Source organism: Eschrichtius robustus, chromosome 9 (assembly GCF_028021215.1).
Source record: "Eschrichtius robustus isolate mEscRob2 chromosome 9, mEscRob2.pri, whole genome shotgun sequence".
Lineage (NCBI taxonomy): Eukaryota > Metazoa > Chordata > Mammalia > Artiodactyla > Eschrichtiidae > Eschrichtius > Eschrichtius robustus.
Genome location: NC_090832.1, coordinates 15479443 through 15498600, shown reverse-complemented (window position 1 = coordinate 15498600; position 19158 = coordinate 15479443). Strand labels below are relative to the sequence as shown.

At 41.6% G+C, this 19158-nt stretch overlaps 1 protein-coding gene across 5 annotated transcripts in view; it reads left to right on the top strand.

The window, feature by feature from the left end:
* The window catches only part of MTHFD1L (methylenetetrahydrofolate dehydrogenase (NADP+ dependent) 1 like), a 242306-nt gene that overhangs the window by 55813 nt on the left and 167335 nt on the right, over positions 1-19158 (top strand). For all 5 annotated transcript variants that reach the window (XR_011074944.1, XR_011074945.1, XM_068551140.1 and 2 more), the window contains 5 exons: positions 509-555; positions 2813-2920; positions 3804-3878; positions 5475-5577; positions 16814-16890. Coding sequence is in view for 3 of the 5 variants with exons in the window: in XM_068551140.1 (XP_068407241.1) it covers positions 509-555; positions 2813-2920; positions 3804-3878; positions 5475-5577; positions 16814-16890 (410 nt within the window). In the remaining 2 variants the exon portion in view is untranslated. The remainder of the gene's footprint in view (positions 1-508; positions 556-2812; positions 2921-3803; positions 3879-5474; positions 5578-16813; positions 16891-19158) is intronic.

Genomic DNA, 19158 nt, shown 5'->3' with positions numbered 1-19158 from the left:
CACAGAAGGTATCATTGTTTTAGGATAGAGAAGTCTTTTTAATGTAATAACTCTACTATTTTGAGGGATAAGCAGCATGACAAATCATATATACTATTAACTAAAATAAACTGACAGAAGTCTGTAATGTGTAAGTCTGTTGATCAGGTAGATTTTATTTAGGAAAGTTTTTTGGTACTTTAAATGCATGTGCAATTTAGGTGAAGCATAACCACATAGATCTAATAATAAATTAACCAAAGAATCTCGTGTTTGCTGTAATGACGTTTGCTGTATTCTGCTTACCCCCCTTTTAAACAAAGAGACCGAAGTCCTTAAATTATATAGTGGGATGTAGGGTGAACTTTCTTCACCTTCTGTTCTGCTTTGCCTGAGAGGTATTATTTCTCACTGCCTGTTTTTATTACATCTTGTGGGTACGTGCCTCCCTGTTGGACTTGGGGGGCTGTGTCCCTGGGGCTCCTGTACTTGGCAACTCATTTCAAATGGTACCTGCTCTGTTGTTTAGGAGGAGCTGCAGGTGGCGGATACGCCCAGGTCATCCCTATGGAAGAGGTAAGATTCCAAGAGACATGTGTCTTGTGTCACTGTTTTTCCCTCCTGGAACCTTTTCTCTGTGCTTCTATAAATACAGGCCCACAGTACTTCATCCTTGATCCCAAAGTTCTGAAGGCTCTGAAAACCAGAAATGTTTGCCTGACCCATTTGGGGGAAAACCTGACATTTACTGTTAATGAGCTACTTATGGATTTTGTCTATGCCACTTGGTGTAAATATTCATATATTTTGCTGCAGAAATATTATTTTTGATTAATGGATGCTGACCTGGACCCTGCTTGGAATGTTTTATAAATAAATTATGTGTCCATCACACTACCTTTCTACATTCCAAAAAATTCTGAATCCCAAAACCCACCTCAAGGGTTCTGGATGAGAGGATGCAGAGCTCTATCTCCATCAATCATCTGTTATACTGCCGAATTCAGGAAGGCCTGGACTCTTCACTTCTGTGAACTGAGACTCCAGAATCAAATCCAGTCGCTCATCTGTATCCACAGGTTCCACATCCATGGTTTTGACCAACTGCAGCTTGAAAATACTCAGGAAAAAAAATTTTCCAGAAAGTTCCAAAAATCAAAACTTGAATTTAATGCACACTGGTAACTATTTTCGTAACATTTACATTGTATTGAGTACTATAAGTAGTCTAGCGATGATTTAGATTATACCAGAGGATGAGAGTATGTTATACGCAAGTACTACACTATTTTACATAAGGGACTTGGAGGGTCTGTGGTTTTTGCTATCTACGGGGGTCCTGAAACCAATTCCCCATGGATACTGAGGGACAACCATAGTTCCAAAAAAAAAATGGTCCAAATAGGCCAATGGTGTCAATTCTTATTTCTACAAGACCAGTTTCTACACCCTGTATTAACACTTCCTTATCCCCTGGATTTAACCAGTGACCAGGTCCTGTCAGTTCCACTCTCCACATCAGCCTCTTGGTTCAGGTCCTGAGAAGTCTTCCTGAAGCCCATGTCCCTTTCTGTTGCCTGCGTTTCAGCAGTTACTCCGTCACTCTCTGTCCAACACAGCACGGCCGCTCCTTGTGTGCCGTCTCTCTGCCCCCAGTGTCTCAGGTTCCCACGCCACCCTCCCTCTCTCCACCCTGTCAAACTCCTTGCCCTGTTGTCTCTTGGTTCCAAGCCTGGAATGGTCTTCCCTTCCTTTCCTGCCTTCCCTGCTCAGCTCACATTTCAAATGGTACCTGCTCCGTCGAGGTTCTGTTCCATCCCACGGATCCCCTCCTGCTCTGTGTTTACCTCCATGTGGTCCCATCGGCCGTGAGGGGTTAGACCCCCTGGGCCCCAGCACTTAGCAGTGTGCCCAGCACGTAGGAGGTGCTCGCTAGGAAATATTTGTTGATTTTGTTGAAGGAATAGGAAAGGTTTTTTTTTTACCCACAGAGATGTGAGCATCATGGAAGCTAGAGGGAAATTTTGGATAATCGTCAAAATATTGGGGGTGGGAGTGAGAAAGAATAGTCAAGGCTTGGCTGAGAAAAATAGTCCCAGGCCTCACATCTGCAGGAGGATGAGTAACAGTCACAAGCCAGGAAGCTCCGGAGCCAGGGGGCCAGGTTGGGGATGGAGTGTAAGGAACGTGGCCTGGGGAACAGCTCAGGATTGAGCCATCGAGTACTGAAAGGGCGCTGGTGACCTGCTGTCATATGGCATCACCTGCATGGCCCAAGTTGGGCCAAACTGAGGGGCAAGGTAGTTAGAACTATCTGAAGAAGTTAGCAAATTACAAACATGCTGATTCTGCAGATAATAATCATGTGTGCACATAAGATTAGAAGAAAAATAACAGAAATAGAGAGTTGTGAGAGTGATACTTTTTTTCTATTTCTCAGGCTGTCACATTCTATATTATTCTATTGCTACTGTGTGTTTTATTCCCTGCCTTATTCCAAAGTATATTTGATATGGTACTATTTTCTTAATTATAAAACAGTACATGAAAAAAGAAAACCAAAATAAGGAATCCAATCATTAAGTCCATCAGAATTGTTTCACTCTTAACCTGAGAAAGGAAGAATTTGCAATAGAAAGTCTGTGCAAGTGTTCTTTGTTGTCAAGTGGAAGACTCTGACATTTTCTGATCTTCGGATTCAGGCTATATAAAACATATCCTAAGCATTGTAAGGGTATGTCATTAGCATAATATTTTGTTTATTCGGCAAGTCCTTCAGTACTGCAATGGTTGTTTGAAACAAGTAGGAAGATGTTTTCGTTTCATTCTATAGTTCAACCTTCACCTGACTGGGGACATCCATGCCATCACCGCTGCTAATAACTTGTTGGCCGCTGCTATCGACACAAGGATTTTGCATGAAAATACTCAAACAGATAAGGTGAGAAAGGCTCCTTGTTGGCCATTTTGGGCATCTTATCCTGGGATTCCTGGATTAAGGAATTCATGAAAAAACTTTTGGAGTCCGAAAGTTCTCTGAAATTGTATTCAAAATGTTGTGAATTGTATATATGTCCTTATTTCTTAAGGAGAGGATCTGTACTTTGGTAAGGTTCTCAAATGAGTTTATGACCACTACCAAGTTGTTGGGAGAATTATGCTAGTTGCACTTTTTAAGCCAAATTGTCTTCAAGACGAACCTTTACTTTTAAAGGTAATTGGTAGACAAGTTCTCTTAGTTTTGCCCATGGGTGTAATCTCTGGTCTCTGCTAAGGGGGTTGGAGAGATATCTTTTTAAGATTCTGATGTTACAGGCAGCTATCCTAGATGCCCTGCTAAACAGGTCAGACCCCCTTTTTGGGCCTCAGGGCTGTAGGGTCTGAGAGGTAAATCACACACCTGAAGGGGACAGACTACTAGATGCTAATTCCTCATAGACATAGGACATGGATGAAAGTGGGAATTTCTGACACATTTTACAAAGGTCCTGACATCCTCCAATTAAACTAACTCCCTAGTGAGTTTTTGAAGCCAAAAATAAATATAGAGATAAATTTTAATTTGATAGTTATAAGGCCGTAGATCAAGAAATGTATTTTCATACAAGCCCTTTACAATGTGCATTATTGCAGATCTAGTCAGATTTATTAAAATGACAGAACTTCAGTCTAAATTGTTTACATTAACCAAGAATTTTAATAGGGTCTGTAATCTAAACAGTTTGGTTATAAATGTAATGAACTTTGTCATATTCTGTAAATTGTCCAAGTTCATGGTTGGCCCTTAAACTTTTGTGAGTTTTGTTTTTATTTTGCGTTTCTAGGCGCTGTATAATCGACTGGTTGCTTCAGTGAATGGTGTTAGAGAATTTTCAAAAATTCAACTTGCTCGGCTGAAAGTAAGTTTCTAGTTAATGGTTCTTTAAAAAGAAAATACCCTGGAAACAAATCAGAAAAATTGTCAGAACCAGAAATTTTGAACTTGGTTTGATTTTGGTTTTCAGTTGCTTTTTTTGGATATTGAACTCTAAATAGACAGAACAATGTAACAGAGATTGCCCAGAACTAGATGCCTGAGGCCTTGATCCTGCACCAAAAAGCAGGTGGACAAATTAGTTCACCCTTATAGATGTCAGCTTCTTCATCTATAAAACGAGAGCACCACTCTGCTGAGAACTCTAACAAATGAGGATTGCCAGGAGTCTTCCTTTCTCATGGCATTTCTTAACGTTTTAAGAAAGACTTTGAAAATTCATCTATTTCAGTTTTTATTGTAGCAAGATTCTAAGATTGTATTTGTGGATGTGCTCTTAATTCTTATCCATTTTACCATTTTCTAGTGCTGTTTGCTACTTAATGCCCTACTATCACGTAGATTTTCCCTTTGCTTTTTTTCAGAGATTAAAAAATAACTATAATGGTATAATCTACAGCCACTGGCTGGTGAGAATTGGTTTAAAAAATTCATCCCCTGGCTTCTTACTGAACCAACTTCAGTTTGTTGAGAATAATGCACAATATGGTATCCTCAGTATCTCCAACGTTTATAGTTTGTTACCCAGATTCTTTTCTTATACTTTATCAAAAACCACTTCGTTAGAGTGTTTTCTTTATAGAAAGAGATGCTTTAAAAGTTTTAATTTTTTTTCTTGTGGAATTAGAAATAACTTGAAAACGTAGACATAATCGTTACTTAAATTATTGGTAGGGACTTCCCTGGTGGCACAGTGGTTAAGAATCTGCCTGCCAGTGCAAGGGATACGGGTTCGATCCCTGGTCCGGGAAGATCCCACATGCCTCGGAGCAGCGAAGCCCGTGTGCCACAACTACTGGGCCTGCGCTCTAGAGCCCGCGAGCCACAACTACTGAGCCTGCGCTCTAGAGCCTGCAAGCCACAACTGCTGAGCCCGTGTGCCACAACTACTGAAGCCCACGTACCTAGAGCCCATGCTCCACAACAAGAGAAGCCACTGCAACGAGAAGCCCGCACACCACAACGAAGAGTAGCCCCCGCTCGCCACAACTAGAGAAAGCCTGCGCGTAGCAACGAAGACCCAACACAGCCAAAAATAAAAATAAAATAAATAAATAAAAGAGGAAAATGTTTAAAAAAAAATTATTGGTATTTGTATCTGAAAAGAGCAACTAGTGAACTGGAGCATCAGTTAGATGGAAGTTTTATGCCCCTTCTGTGCACGGCACGTGGTGACCACGTAGAGAGCCTCAGGCCATGACAGACAATACGGCACTTATTCTTTGCGTACTGTCACCTGTTTTTCAAAGGGTGTATTATTACAAATATCTGTGTCTCCCATTTTAGGAGGTGTTTGGACTCATTCATTTATGAGTTAGACTAACCTACCATTTACTCGAAGTTCAGCTTAGTTTTTAAAAAGGCTTTACTAGTCATGGAGAAGGTAAAAGTAGGGGGATAATTTGGTTCCATCTTGCTTTTTATTCCTTCTAAAACATATTTTGTTCTTCTTAATCATTAGAAACTGGGAATAAATAAAACTGATCCGAGCACTCTGACAGAAGAGGAAATGAGGAAATTTGCCCGTCTTGACATTGACCCCTCCACCATCACCTGGCAGAGAGGTAGGTGCTGGTGGCTAGATGGGGAGGGTGACGTGTCTTCCAGCTGGAGCTCTTCATAAACGCACAATTGTATTTCTCCCCACTGTCTTCCTAGCTTGTGTTACATAATCCCTCCATTTATTTCGGTCACTTATTTTACCAGCCTCTTCTCTCATCCTTGCCTCCTATTTAGGAGAAAAAGCTGTACCCTTAGCTCATCCCATTCACCCCATCTCTTCCAGATTTCCAAGGAAAATTACTTTTTTCCTGTCTCATCTGTGGCCTCCTGTATTCTCTTTGGAGGTAAAAATGTCTGTGTCTCTCCCCTTAATTGTCCTGCTGCCCTCTCTACCCGTCATTCTAATTTCTTCCTCTCTTCCTCACCACTAGCTCTAAGCAGCTTAGAAATTTGTATTTTCAGTGCAGAATCTTTTCTCTGAGTCTAGTGCTTCCAGCCACTTAGTAGAATCCCCTTCAGCACTTCAAATGTGGGGTAGAGGGACATCTGTCCTGACCTCCCTGTCTTCCTCTTGGCTGTGACGCCCCTCACTTCTCCCGCACTGCCCTCCACAGGGGTGGGATAGTGGGGAAAAGCACTAAATGTGGAGTCAGGAGCGTTGAGTGGGTGTCTACCCCTCAGCCAGTCACATACCTGTTCTGGGCCCCGGTCTCTTGGAGGTGGAAATGGAGGTGGTAATATACAATTACAGGCATGTGGTAATAGCACTTGATAAAACCTACCAAAGAGTTAGATGGTGTGTATTCCTTTTTTTTTTTTTTTTTTTATTTTTAGAATTAAATCACAGCTGCTATTACTTTAGTACCAACTATGACAAGATTTTTTCCAACTTTTTTTTTTTGAATTTTTGCATTTTATTTTATTTATTTTTTTATACAGCAGGTCCTTATTAGTCATCAATTGTATACACATCAGTGTATACATGTCAATCCCAATCGCCCAGTTCATCACACCACCACCCCCACCCACCGCTGCTTTCCCCCCTTGGTGTCCATACGTTTGTTCTCTACATCTGTGTCTCAATTTCTGCCCTGCAAACCGGTTCATCTGTACCATTTTTCTAGGTTCCACATACATGCGTTAATATATGATATTTGTTTTTCTCTTTCTGACTTACTTCACTCTGTATGACAGTCTCTAGATCCATCCACGTCTCTGCAAATGACCCAATTTCGTTCCTTTTTATGGCTGACTAACATTCCATTGTATATATGTACCACATCTTCTTTATCCATTCATCTATCGATGGGCATTTAGGTGGCTTCCATGACCTGGCTATTGTAAATACTGCTGCAATGAACATTGGGGTGCATGTGTCTCTTTGAATTATGGTTTTCTCTGGGTATATGCCCAGTAGTGGGATTGCTGGATCATAGGGTAATTCTATTTTTAGTTTTTTAAGGAACCTCCATACTGTTCTCCATAGTGGCTGTATCCATTTACATTCCCACCAACAGTGTAAGAGGGTTCCCTTTTCTCCACAACCCCTCCAGCATTTGTTGTTTGTAGATTTTCTGATGATGCCCATTCTAACTGGTGTGAGGTGATACCTCATTGTAGTTTTGATTTGCATTTCTCTAATAATTAGTGATGTTGAGCAGCTTTTCATGTGCTTCTTGGCCATCTGTATGTCTTCTTTGGAGAAATGTCTATTTAGGTCTTCTGCCCATTTTTGGATTGGGTTGTTTGTTTCTTTAATATTGAGCTGCGTGAGCTGTTTATATATTTTGGAGATTAAACCTTTGTTGATTCGTTTGCAAATATTTTCTCCCATTTTGAGGATTGTCTTTTCGTCTTGTTTATGGTTTCCTTTGCTCTGCAAAAGCTTTGAAGTTTCATTAGGTCCCATTTGTTTATTTTTGTTTTTATTTCCATTACTCTAGGAGGTGGATCAAAAAAGATCTTGCTGTGATTTATGTCAAAGAGTATTCTTCCTATGTTTTCCTCTAAGAGTTTTATAGTGTCCGGTCTTCCATTTAGGTCTCAAATCCATTTGGAGTTTATTTTTGTGTATGGTGTTAAGGAGTGTTCTAATTTCATTCTTTTACATGTAGCTGTCCAGTTTTCCCAGCCCCACTTATTGAAAAGACTGTCTTTTCTCCATTGTATATCCTTGCCACATTTGTCATAGATTAGTTGACCATAGGTGCGTGGGTTTACCTCTGGGCTTTCTATCTTGTTCCATTGATCTATGTTTCTGTTTTTGTGCCAGTACCATATTTTCTTGATTACTGTAGCTTTGTAGTATAGTCTGAAGTCAGGGAGTCTGATTCCTCCAGCTCCGTTTTTTTCCCTCAAGACTGCTTTGGCTATTCGGGGTCTTTTGTGTCTCCATACAAATTTTAAGATTTTTTGTTCTAGTTCCATAAAAAATGCCATTGGTAATTTGATAAGGATTGCATTGAAGCTGTAGATTGCTTTGGGTACTATAGTCATTTTCACAGTATTGATTCTTCCAATCCAAGAACATGGTATATCTCTCCATCTGTTGGTATCATCTTTAATTTCTTTCATCAGTGTCTTATAGTTTTCTGCATACAGGTGTATTGTCTCCCTAGGTAGGTTTTTTCCTAGGTATTTTATACTTTTTGTTGCAGTGGTAAATGGGAGTGTTTCCATAATTTCTCTTTCAGATTTTTCATCATTAGTGTATAGGAATGCAAGAGATTTCTGTGCATTAATTTTGTATCCTGCAACTTTACCAAATTCATTGATTAGCTCTAGTAGTTTTCTAATGGCATCTTTAAGATTCTCTATATATAGTATCATGTCATCTGCAAACAGTGAGAGTTTTACTTTTTCTTTTCCAATTTGGATTCCTTTTATTTCGTTTTCTTCTCTGATTGCCGTGGCTAGGACTTCCAAAACTATGTTGAATAACAGTGGTGAGAGTGGACATCCTTGTCTTGTTCCTGATCTTAGAGGAAATGCTTTCAGTTTTTCACCATTGAGAATGATGTTTGCTGTGGGTTTGTCATATATGGCCTTTATTATGTTGAGGTAGGTTCCCTCTGTGCCCACTTTCTGGAGAGTTTTTATCATAAATGGGTGTTGAATTTTGTCAAAAGCTTTTTCTGCATCTATTGAGATGATCATATGGTTTTTATTCTTCGGTTTGTTAGTATGGCGTATCACATTGATTGATTTGCTCATATTGAGGAATCCTTGCATCCCTGGGATAAATCCCACTTGATCATGGTGTATGATCCTTTTAATGTGTTGTTGGATTCTGTTTCCTAGTATTTTGTTGAGGATTTTTGCATCTATATTCATCAGTGATATTGGTCTGTAATTTTCTTTTCTTGTAGTATCTTTGTCTGGTTTTGGTATCACGGTGATGGTGGCCTCATAGAATGAGTTTGGGAGTGTTCCTTCCTCTGCAATTTTTTGGAAGAGTTTGAGAAGGATGGGTGTTAGCTCTTCTCTAAATGTTTGAGAGAATTCACCTGTGAAGCCATCTGGTCCTGGACTTTTGTTTGTTGGAAGATTTTTAATCACAGTTTCAGTTTTGTTACTTGTAATTGGTATGTTCATATTTTCTATTTCTTCCTGGTTCAGTCTTGAGAGGTTATACCTTTCTAAGAATTTTTCCATTTCTTCCAGGTTGTTCATTTTATTGGCATAGAGTTGCTTGTAGTAGTCTCTTAGGATGCTTTGTATTTCTGCGGTGTCTGTTGTAACATCTCCTTTTTCATTTCTGATTTTATTGATTTGAGTCCCCTCCCTCTTTTTCTTGATGAGTCTGGCTAATGGTTCATCAATTTTGTTTATTTTCTCAAAGAACCAGCTTTTAGTTTTATTGATCCTTGCTATTGTTTTCTTTGTTTCTATTTCATTTATTTCTGCTCTGATCTTTATGATTTCTTTCCTTCTGCTAACTTTGGGTTTTGTTTGTTCTTCTTTCTCTAGTTCCTTTAGGTGTAAGATTAGATTATTTATTTGAGACTTTTCTTGTTTCTTGAGGTAGGCTTGTATAGCTATAAACTTCCTGCTTAGAACTGCTTTTGCTGCATCCCATAGGTTTTGGATTGTCGTGTTTTCAATGTCATTTGTCTCTAGGTATTTTTTGATTTCCTCTTTGACTTCTTCAGTGATCTCTTGGTTATTTATGAACGTATTGTTTAGCCTCCATGTGTTTGTGGTTTTTACGTTTTTTCCCCTGTAATTCATTTCTAATCTCATAGTGTTGTGGTCAGAAAAGATGCTAGATATGATTTCAGTTTTCTTAAATTTACTGAGGCTTGATTTGTGACCCAAGATGTGATCTATCCTGGAGAATGTTCCGTGCACACTTGAGAAGAAAGTGTAATCTGCTGTTTTTGGATGGAATGTCCTATAAATATCAATTAAATCTATCTGGTCTATTGTGTCATTTAAAGCTTCTGTTTCCTTATTTATTTTCATTTTGGATGATCTGTCCATTGGTGTAAGTGAGGTGTTAAAGTCCCCCACTATTGTGTTACTGTCGATTTCCTCTTTTAGAGCTGTTAGCAGTTGCCTTATGTATTGAGGTGCTCCTATGTTGGGTGCATATATATCTATAATTGTATATCTTCTTCTTGGATTGATCCCTTGATCATTATGTAGTGTCCTTCCTTGTCTCTTGTAACATTCTTTATTTTAAAGTCTTTTTTATCTGATATGAGTATTGCTACTGCAGCTTTCTTTTGATTTCCATTTGCATGGAATATCTTTTTCCATCCCCTCACTTTCAGTCTGTATGTGTCCCTAGGTCTGAAGTGGGTCTCTTGTAGACAGCATATATTATGGGTCTTGTTTTTGTATCCATCCAGCAAGCCTGTGTCTTTTGGTTGGAGCATTTAATCCATTCACGTTTAAGGTAATTATCGATATGTATGTTCCTATGACCATTTTCTTAATTGTTTTAGGTTTGTTTTTGTAGGTCCTTTTCTTCTCTTCTGTTTCCCACTTAGAGAAGGTCTGGTTCAGTCTCCCCTGGGGTCACTGCTCCTTCCCCTGGGTCCCAGTGCGCACAGTACTTTGTGTGTGCCCTCCAAGAGTGGAGTCTCTGTTTCCCCCAGTCCTGTCAAAGTCCTGCAATCAAATCCCACTAGCCTTCAAAATCTGATTCTCTAGGAATTCCTCCTCCCGTTGCCAGACCCCCAGGTTGGGAACGTGACGTGGGGCTCAGAACCTTCACTCCAGTGGGTGGACTTCTGTGGTATAAGTGTTCTCCAGTCTGTGAGTCACCCACCCAGCAGTTATGGGATTTGATTTTACTGTGATTGCGTCCCCCCTACCGTCTCATTGTGGCTTCTCCTTTGTCTTTGGATGTGGGGTATCTTTTTTGGTGAGTTCCAGTGTCCTCCTGTCGATGATTGTCCAGCAGCTAGTTGTGATTCTGGTGTTCTCGCAAGAGGGAGTGAGAGCTCGTCCTTCTACTCCGCCATCTTGGTTCCTAATTGATGGTGTGTATTCCTGATCCTTCCTGTGTTGTTCTTCTCAGACCTCCCCTCCCGCCACCTTTCCCCATTTCTACACACTTCCAGAACATTTTTATCATATGCTTGATTTATTACAGTTACCTTTTTTTTTTTAACATCTTTATTGGAGTATAATAGCTTTACAATGGTGTGTTAGTTTCTGCTGTATAACAAAGTGAATCAGCCATACATATACATATATCCCCATATCTCCTCCCTCTGGCGTCTCCCTCCCACCCTCCCTATCCCACCCCTCTAGATGAACACAGAGCACCGAGCTGATCTCCCTCTGCTATGCAGCTGCTCCCCACTAGCTATCTATTTTACGTTTGGTAGTGTATATGTGTCCATGCCACTCTCTCACTTCATCCCAGCTTACCCTTTCCCCTCCCCGTGTCCTCAAGTCCATTCTCTACACTGAAGTTACCTTTCAACACATTTTCTTGCTTCCATTTCCAACCCCCAATTCTGTAGGTTTATAGCATAGAGAGAGATGTCTTGTCACCTCCTCGCTCAGAAGCCTCCAGCCTGGATGGTAAAATCGCCATCACATAGCATGGCCTTCAGGACCACCACCATAAGGCCCCACATACCTTTGCTTCCTGTCTGCTTTGTCCTTCTGCCTGCCCCTGCTCCACCCCATCTCCATGTCTGCCTTCCCAGACACACCTCAGGCCCCCTCGATCCACGAAACTTCCCTCCTGGGAATCCATTCAACCTGTTCACTAAGAATTTAGTGAGGTGGGGAAGCAAAGACCAGGGAACCAATCGTGGCTCTGCCATTTACGAGCCATGCAGCTGTGGACAAATGACTTACTTCCTCATCTTTAAATGGAGTCATAATAGCAGCCTTTCCCTTGTGCGGCTCTACTGCGACATGAGAATACTTTCCAAACCCTGAAGTGCCACTCAGATGATCACAGATGCCACTGTGGTATTAGTTGTGTGAAGTAGTTTTTCTGTGTATGTGTGTCTCTCAAACTCCTAAAGGAGAGTAAAATCTCTTTACAAACTTTTGAAGATTTTTTTTTTTTAATTGTAAAAGTGGTAACATTATACAGATTTTGGAAATATCTAAGAAGAATCAGAAACATCTTACTGTACTAATAAAACTACCACTCAAATTTTTTTTGTGTATCTATGTTTTGTGTATAACTTGAATTATAATTAGTGGTGTAGATTTTATATCCTACGAGTTTCATTTATATCATAATAAGCATGTTTTGTTATGTGATTTGTTAGTGATTTGTTAGTGATTTGTGGTAATGGTCATTTTAAATGATTCCAGAAAAGTCTTTTGTGGATGGATGAACCACAGCTTACTTAAGCACGCCTCTATTATTGAAAAGACCAAGATTATTTTTAATTACCGATATGAATATATTCAGCATTTTATTGGGAAGTCTACTACCTTTTTTTTTTTTGGCCGCATTGGGTCTTCATTGCTGTGCAGGGGCTTTCTCTAGTTGCAGCGAGCAGGGGCTACTGTTTGTTGCGGTGCACGGGCTTCTAGTTGCGGTGGCTTCTCTTGTTGTGGAGCACGGGCTCTAGGCATGCCGGCTCAGTAGTTGTGGCTCGTGGGCTCTAGACCACAGGCTTAGTAGTTGCGGCGCACGGACTTAGTTGCTCCGCGGCATGTGGGATCTTCCCTGACTAGGGCTCGAACCGGTGTCCCCTGCATTGGCAGGTGGATTCTTAACCACTGTGCCACCAGGGAAGTCCTAACTTTTTTTTATAACTAGGATTAATTATTACTATACCATTATATCTGAAATGCATAGTCAGCTTTTTCAAGGCATTTGTGAGGTTGTGTTACTCTTTAAAACATTTTTGTGAACAAAAAATTAATGCAGGTGGAAATCGGTGTATTTTTTTTAAATTTATTTATTTAATTTATTTATTTTTGTCTGCATTGGGTCTTCGTTGCTGCGCGCGGGCTTTCTCTAGTTGCAGCGAGCAGGGGCTACTCTTCATTGTGGTGTGTCGGCTTCTCATTGTGGTGGCTTCTCTTGTTGCGGAGCATGGGCTCTAGGCGCACGGGCTTCAGTAGTTGTGGCATGGGCTTCAGTAGTTGTGGCTCGCAGGCTCTAGAGCACAGGCTCAGTGGTTGTGGCGCACAGGCTTAGTTGCTCTGCGGCATGTGCGATCTTCCCGGACCAGGGCTCGAATCCGTGTCCCCTGCATTGGCAGGCAGATTCTTAACCACTGCACCACCAGGGAAGCCCTGGAAATCAGTGTATTTTAAACCTAGCATGGGGATATGCTAAAAAAGAAATTTTTACACAAGGGACGTTCTTCCACATCTGCATTGTGGCTCCAGCTGAGGCAGCCACCAGAAATAGGGCCACGATTCATCCAGTGGGCCTTGGAAAAAGAAAGGTTACACAATCCCTCATATGTATCCAGGGCCACCTTGCAGATGGGTTTTTCCCCAAGAAGCATGAAAAGACTGACGCATACCATGGTTGCAAATCACTTTTAATGTGAGTGATAATGTTAAAAAATTACTCCAGATAAATACTAGAATTGTATTATTGTTTAGGGCACTAAAGTGCTAATTATTGCTGTAGACAAGCCACCTAGGTCAGAGGAGTTTGGAATGACATTTGATAGCTAGTTTGGCTCTTATTCCCATGAATTAATATAAGAAATAGGGCTCTCCATCAAATAGATTGAGGTCATTTAATAGTAAGATTTTTTTGTTGTTCTTTTTTTTAAAGACAATATTGGCTCAGAGCTAGAAAGAGTATAGCCTTTGGGTGAGATTAGATGCTTTTATAATTTGATAACTAGAGAGGGGACACTCAGTGACCACATGGGGCTAAAAAACTCTTCTGAGACCATAGATGTCGCATATTTAATGCTCGCCTCTTCCCTTTTATCCTTTGTAAGAAATTTAACTCGTGGTTGTTTTCTCCTATGCTTCCTGTCACTAGCTTGAAGGCCTCATAAGTGCCTGGTAACAGGGTGGAACTGGGAGCCGATAGAGTATTCCAGAAACACATAGTATAAGCAAAAGAAACAGTGGACATGAAGTCATTTTATTGTTCCTCGAAGGAAGTGAACCCTGCTTTTCTGAGTGTCAGAACCCCTGGGGCCTCACAGGCCGTTAGACCGAAGACCAAGAAGCCTCAGTCTCCAGGGAACTGACATCCAGTTACTAGTTCCCAGCACTCCCCTACAGCCTTGCAGGGAATCGGTACAGTTCTTCTGCCAAAGCCAAAGTAGTGGGCCTAGCCTCGATGTCCTACCCTGTATTTCCCAGTCCCTGAGCTGGTGCTGGTGGTTCTAACAAGCCACTAGGCACACTCTGGATGCTCCTCAAAACAGAGGGACCGTCTAGGGCAAAGAGTGAAAAGCCAGATCTCTCCCCTCTGCAGGGTCCCCCCCCTCCACGCCTACCTGCGCTCTCCATCTCTCCCCTTGCCAGTGAGTGCCTTCCATCAGAGAATGATGCCTTGTCCGTCTTTGTATCCCTGTACAGCTCGCACAGGACCTGCCACAAAGTTGGCCCTCAGTAAATAGCCCTGAAATGAATAAGTACGTTTCTCATTCCATCTTTAGCTCTGTCACTTAGAGGGCAGGAATTCCGTATCACTAACTTAGCGTTACTTTCTGTTGTCCATCTTTCTTGTGCATCAGAGTTTAATCTTCACATTTCTCTTATGTTTCACTGTCCTTTCACACATGTCTTTCCATGGACATCAAAAGCCTGGTGAGACGCCCTGTTCTACCAGGGCTGTGCTAATAAGCGCACAGGTGGCCTTCTGATGCCGCTGATTATAGTTGATCTTACTAAGTTTTTTTTTTTGGGGGGGGGGTCGGTTCTTGTTTGTGTTTTCTTTGCTAAATAAAAACCAGCTGAAATTCCAATAAAAAGATCACGTTAGGATTGTGTACACTACACATGAGAGTAGGAAATATTTTTACTTTATATGATTCTGCACCATTGGTCTTGGGAATAAAGTACTAGCTAGTGGTAATAGTGAGAGGCATTCCTTTCTCTGTATGCCCTCTGCTTATGCCTTAAAGTCATAGAGAGGTTTCTGTGTGCTTGAGGAGGGTTGCCTGGGTGCCTGTATGGGTGTGCGGTAATGTGAATGTATATATGTATGTGTGAGAGAAAGGAGAGGGTTTGTTTGTTTTTGTTTTTTGGGGTTTTTTTTGGCTGCGTCGGGTCTTCGTTGCTGCGCACGGGCTTTCTCTAGTTGCGGCAAGCAGGGGCTGCTCTTCGTTGCGGTGCGCAGGCTTCTCATTGCGGTGGCTTCTCTTGTTGCGGAGCACGGGCTCTAGGCGCATGGGCTTCAGTAGTTGTGGCATGTGGGCTCAGTAGTTGTGTCGGCCCCCGGGCTTAGCTGCTCCACAGGCATGTGGGATCTTCCCAGACCAGGGATTGAACCCGTGTCCCCTACATTGGCAGGCGGATTCTTAACCACTGCGCCACCAGGGAAGTCCCGAGAGGAGAGTACTGTACGTAGAGAAAGAGGCCGGCAGTGAGTCAGGGAGCTACAGAGGCAGGCAAGTTTGGCAGGTCTGGTCGTGCTTCGTGTGTGGAAGAAAACAGTCACAATTTCATCCTAAGGATGCTTGTAATCCCCAAATACACAATTCCCGCCACCATTTTTGTCAGAGCCATATTAAACATTTAGTAAATTGGATCTAAGTTGTCAGTGTGGACGGCTTGCTATTTGATGCGGTATAAATTATTAGTGAAGTCTATGTCCTTCTGGCTTTACTTTCTGGCATTGTAGATTCGGTTTTCACAAACAAAATGTAAATCAGTGCAATTCGTACAGGCCAGTGAAAAGAGTAAAGAGAATTGATACTTACTCGAATCATCATTGACTTCTCCCCCCACATATACTACTTTATTTATTTGGGGGTTTTTTTATGGTAAAATATACATAGCATATCATCTTAATCATTCATAAGCGTGCAATTCATGACATTAAATATATGCCACGAATGGCATATAGGCCAAGGCTTGGGATGGTTACACCATCACCACTAACTACACCCCAAACCTTTTCATCATCCTCAACAAAAACTCAACACTCCCTAAATCATAAGTCCTCACCTCCCCTCAGCCCCTGGTAATCACCATTCTACTCTCTGTCTCTATAAATTTGCCTGTTCTAAGAACCCCATACAAGTGGAATCATACCGTATCTCGTTTATTTTATTATGCATAATGTTTTCAACGTCTGTCCATGTTGTATCATAATATATCAAACGTTCACTCATTTTATGGCTGTATAACATTCCATTGTATGTCTATACCACATTTTGTTTATCTATTCATTTGTCAGTGGACACTTCGCTGTTTCCACCTCTTGGCTGTTGTGAATAACGCTGCTATGATCATGGGTGTGCAATAGCTGCTTCCAGTTCTATTGGATATATACCTGGAAGTGGTGGGTCATGTGTTTGTTCAATGTTTATCCTTCAGAGAGGCTTAATTGGCTTCTTCTTGTGCCTCAGGTTTCAGTGTAAAAAGGACACTCCTTCAGAAATGCTTTTCCTTACTGCCCGTTCAAGACGGCACCCCACCCCAAACGCCTTCCCGACCCACGCCGTCATATCCCCCCCTGGGTTTCCTGAAGGCACTTAGTGCTAGCTGGGTGATCCCTAGTTTATTTGACCCCTTTCTGTGATCCTCCCACGGGGTCATCAGCTCAGGGAAGCCAGACCTGATCTCTTGCTCTCTGCTGCCTCTGCAACACCCAGAATAATGCCAGACACACACTGGGCGGCCAGTCCCTGCTTGTTGATGCTCTGTTCTCTTCTCTTCCAGTCATGGATACAAATGACCGATTTCTACGAAAAATAACCATCGGGCAGGGAAGCACAGAGAAGGGCTATTCCCGGCAGGTAGGTGGTGTTTTCTCCAGGGAGGGCTCTGCTGTCACACTTAAACCGGCCCAGAAGCTGGTTCCCCACATTTCTCCTCCTGTCCTTCCACCCGCTGTAACCAGTGGGCCCCTGATGAGTCAAGGTGTTTCTTGCAGTCCCTCAGCAGGACTGGGAAATCATCAGGAGACAGAAAGTCCCCAGTATTATTTTGCCATCCTTTTTCTGTGTGATTTTAGTTGTGTTTCTGGTAAGAGCCATTCAGGGTGTCCCTTGAATATACATTCTAACATGTTTTATTGCCAACCCACGCAGTTAGTACTATATCTGCATAACAACTGAAAAATGAAAATCTCAGACACATTACTCACGTTTCATAAACCAAAGAGCAAACACCCAGTTATTTGGCTTAATAGCCTGAGAAGTTGTTAAGGATAATGTCTTATTAGCCACATCCAGCAAATGTAGAAGATAAATTATGATGTCCACGTTCATTTTAATAGGTCTCCAGTGTGGGGTGATGGTGCTTAGTGAATATAAATTCATTCTATGATTTTTCAGCCAAGCCCAGCAGGCCTCTAAATTATTATTTTTTGTAGTAAACTTTATAGCTTAAGACACTTTTAGATTTATGGCCTTTACATTGTTAAGTTTTTATTAACCTAAAAAGAATCACTTTTACTATAGTATTCAGTCCTCATACCAAATAGACTTTTGGATCTTTTGAAATATTTGAATTAAAAAGTGAATCTGAACAACAAGGTCCTACCCTATAGCACAGGGAACTATTATTCAATACCCTGTGAGAAACCATAATGGAAAAGGATATAAAAAAGAATGTGTGTGTGTGTGTGTGTGTGTGTGTGTGTATAAAACTGAATCACTTTGCTGTACAGCAGAAATTAACACAACATTGTAAATCAACTATACTTCAACTTAAAAAAATTAAATTAAATTTTAAAAAGTGAATATGAGGATTGAATCAAGAAGACAAGCTAAGCCCCTACTCCATCCCTCCTCCAAATCCTGGAACTTGCACACACAAACAGATTTCAAATAGTTTAATATCCTTGCTAGAAAACCAGAGTGATGGCCATACTCTTTGGGGAAGCTTCTGAAAGATAGGAAGATGGAATTGGATTGGTGGAGAAAAGCACAAACCAAAATATGGTGGAAGTACTGGAGGGGGTCGCTAAATTCAAAGGCATTAGACACCCTACTTCTCAGATACAGGAGAGGGATGGGGACAGCTCCCAAAAAACTGGTGCACAGGCACCTTCCTAGGACACCTGTGTTGAGACACAGCCAGTGGATACGTTGGTCTCAGCCTTGGGGCCCAGCCATGGGGGGCGGCTTACATCAACGTCACAGATTTGCTTGTGTACCGTGCTTCCCGGCTGGCAGTGCAAGGAAAAGCAGTATATTGTGACACTTAGGAAAGGGCAGCCTTTTGTCATTTGCACAGTGGGCAACCTCAGGACGAATCCTGTGAGAGACTGCAGGACGGGAAGCCAAGGAGCCACATGTCCTATTTCCTACTGTCTTGAATGTCTAGAGACAGGGTGAGGTTGTCAGAAATCAGGTCCCCAGACAAGGAAAAGAGAGCATCAAAGCCAGGAATCGTCCGTATTAAAGGAAAACCCATATCATGAACATGGACACCAGACACAGCAAAGAGAAGCTTAGATGCCCTAGACAAGATTGCAGATCAGATAGGGGGGACTTTGAAGAGATTACCATCAGTATTCTCAGAGGCTTAAGGGAGCTGTCCTACAAGGATTGAGAATTAGCTGTTGTGGGGAAAAAAATGGGTTAAAATCTTGGAAATAAAACTGTAGTGTCAAAATAAAAATCCAGTTAGTGGATTGAATAAGAATAGGGTTAACTGGGCTTCCCTGGTGGCGCAGTGGTTGAGAATCTGCCTGCTAATGCAGGGGACACGGGTTCGAGCCCTGGTCTGGGAAGATCCCACATGCCGCGGAGCGACTGAGCCCGTGAGCCACAACTACTGAGCTTGCGCGTCTGGAGCCTGTGCTCCGCAACAAGAGAGGCCACGATGGTGAGAGGCCCGCGCACCATGATGAAGAGTGGCCCCCACTTGCCGCAACTAGAGAAAGCCCTAGCACAGAAATGAAGACCCAACATAGCAATCAGTCAATCAATCAATTAATCAATAAAATAAAAATAAAAAAAATAAAAAAAATTTAAAAATAGGGTTAACTGAATGAGAGAGGAAAGTTCAATCCAAGAAACTCTCTCAGAACATACTACCAAAAGGGAAACCATAGA